At 46.8% G+C, this 2,500-nt stretch overlaps 1 protein-coding gene across 1 annotated transcript in view; it reads left to right on the plus strand.

The window, feature by feature from the left end:
• Positions 1-2,500, plus strand: part of fsip1 (fibrous sheath interacting protein 1) — an 85,584-nt gene that overhangs the window by 47,895 nt on the left and 35,189 nt on the right. The window contains exon 11 of the mRNA XM_063184069.1: positions 476-673. Coding sequence (XP_063040139.1) covers positions 476-673 — 198 coding nt within the window. The remainder of the gene's footprint in view (positions 1-475; positions 674-2,500) is intronic.

Here is a 2,500-nt window from a genome sequence, read left to right on the forward strand (position 1 = left end):
TGATGTCAGGGTTTTCAACATATCACAGTAGTTGGCACATTTTCGCCTCTGTCTCTCTGCATGTTTCGCTTGTAAGTACTTTTATGTGCAAAAAGGTGTGTGTGTGTGTGTGCGTGTGCGTGTGCGTGCGTGCGTGCGTGTGTGTGTGTGCGTGTGCGTGCGTGCGTGCGTGTGCATGCGTGCATGCGTGCGTGTGTTTGTGTTTGTGTTTTCGTGGGTTTCTTTACATACAGTAATTGTGTGTACAGTATATTCACGTTTGTTTACTTCCACATGCTTGTTTTTTGCAGATAAAGTAAATGCATGCATGCGTGCAGGTGTCTGCAAGCATCATCACGTATCTGTACATCTGTGTATATATAAACAAGTATCTCTATATCTGTGGATATACTGTATATCTATCTGTATGTGTGAACTGCTTTCTCACTGCAATCATCACCTCTCTACTTCTCCTCTGTACTGTCTTCCATATTAGGTGTTCAGTGTGGCGTCGATGGGAGCGGCGTCGGGGCCTGGTTCGGGTTTGGGTCTGGGTCTGGGTCCGGTGGTGCTGGATGAGAGTGCTCCGGGGGAGAGGGTGCTCCAGGCCCTGAGGGAGAGGAAGGGGCAGGAGGAGCGGCTCAGACACATCCAGCAGCAGCTGGACACGCTGGAGCAACGCCAAGCCGACGCCGTGAGTCCACAGCTACAGCTACACACACACTGACCTGGGACCTGTACTACAAAGCTGATTCAGGACGAGTTAAGGTTAATTTAAGAGGTAAAACTGCAACAACGACAACGAAAGCCAATTGGAGCCAATTGGAGATTGGAGCCAATTTTTGGTCCCCTAGGGGAAATTCTTTCTCTGCACTTTATCCCATTTAGACTAGTGAATCACATTGAAGTACACACACTAGTCCGTAGCAGTGGGCTGCCTGCTGAGCGGCGCCCGGCGAGCAGTGTGGGGGTTAGGTGCCTTGCTCAAGGGCACTTCAGCCGTGGTCCGGAGTCCTCATTTTCTTAAGAAAAGCTCTTGTATTAGATGATTTACCTCTTAACTTAACCTTAACTTATCCTGAACCGGCTTTGTACTACTGGCCCCTGGTCTGCATAAGGCACAGTTCAACATTCTGCATTCTGAGAATTTTTGTGATTTTATGAAGTGTTTTTCATGGCACTCAAAGATGCAAGCACATGTGCACAGCACAGGAGTTGTATATTCTCACAGTGTGTTACATTTTTAACACTGTGAGTCTCCAACATTGGCACACACACAGTGCTCTGCCAGATGCTGCTCTATGCTACTCAACCCAGCATGCATAACATGGCAGCACTGTGTACAGACAGTGTGTCTCATGGTATTGTTAACACTGTGAGTAACGTCAGACCCTTTTGCTCTGCTTAAAACGCAGTGCACCGCACAGCATGGGAGTGTATAGGCATTGGTGCATGGTCCTAGACGATGGATGGGCAACTTTTATGATGAGGAGGGCCACGTTTTTTCATCGCCACCATCGGAGGGCCACATGACCACAGATCTGACTCCAATTGAGGTGCTGTTGGTTGCTCACTGACTTCCCATATTGTTTGGAAGGAATAGAATACTCTATACTCAATACTTCATTGGCAAAAAGTACAATTACAACAGATATATCCAGTAGTCTTTTAAAAAATATATGGTCATTATTTTTTTAATTGGGCCTACTGTTTTATCTACGGGCCGCATTGAGTGAGGAGGCGGGCCGCTTGTGGCCCCCGGGCCTCCAGTTGCCCATCCCTGTCCTAGACGATGCATTTAGGAATTCAACACCTTCAGTCTTCTTGACTCTGTCCAGCTCTGGACCTAGTTTCTCGAAAGCCACCAGTTAGCAACTTCACTAGGTTTCCAATGGGAAATTGCATTGCAACCAAGTAAGTTGCTAATTTAGTTAGCAATGATGTTGTCGAGAAACTCACCTCTGCACTCCACAACAAACAGAACGCAAAGGGATGGAAGCATAAGCATTGTGCACGGATAGGTCGTGCATTTATAAATTCAACACCTTGAGTCCAGATTTGCCCACACTCCTGCACTATAACACACACATGCATATGAGCACTCAAATTGTGCATGAATAATATGTAAGGGTTAACGTTCGGCGAGAAGGTCGCTACCGTGGAATAGCAGCACGACAGAGAGAATCTTTAGACCCCGACGCGGAGCGGAGGGGTCTTGTTCTCTCTGAAGTGCTGCTATTCCACAAAGCGACCGACTCGCCGAAAGTTAACCCGCTTATTATATGGATATACTTACATGATTCACACATGGCGGGGACATTTCTTTAGGCCTATTTAATGTGAAGTCTACTATAGTTTTAATGTCAAAAGATTGTTGCTGCGCAAAACAAAACAGTGCCGTTGTGGAACACCGCTAACAGCTTGGTAGCCAGGACAACAGGTGTTGTCTATCACAGCAGCTGATTAGAGTCTTGTTGAAAAGTCGCTTTAGCAGTGAAAAGTCTTGTTGCCATTGACAGCG

This window comes from Engraulis encrasicolus, chromosome 19, assembly GCF_034702125.1.
Source record: "Engraulis encrasicolus isolate BLACKSEA-1 chromosome 19, IST_EnEncr_1.0, whole genome shotgun sequence".
NCBI classification, from domain to species: Eukaryota; Metazoa; Chordata; class Actinopteri; order Clupeiformes; family Engraulidae; genus Engraulis; species Engraulis encrasicolus.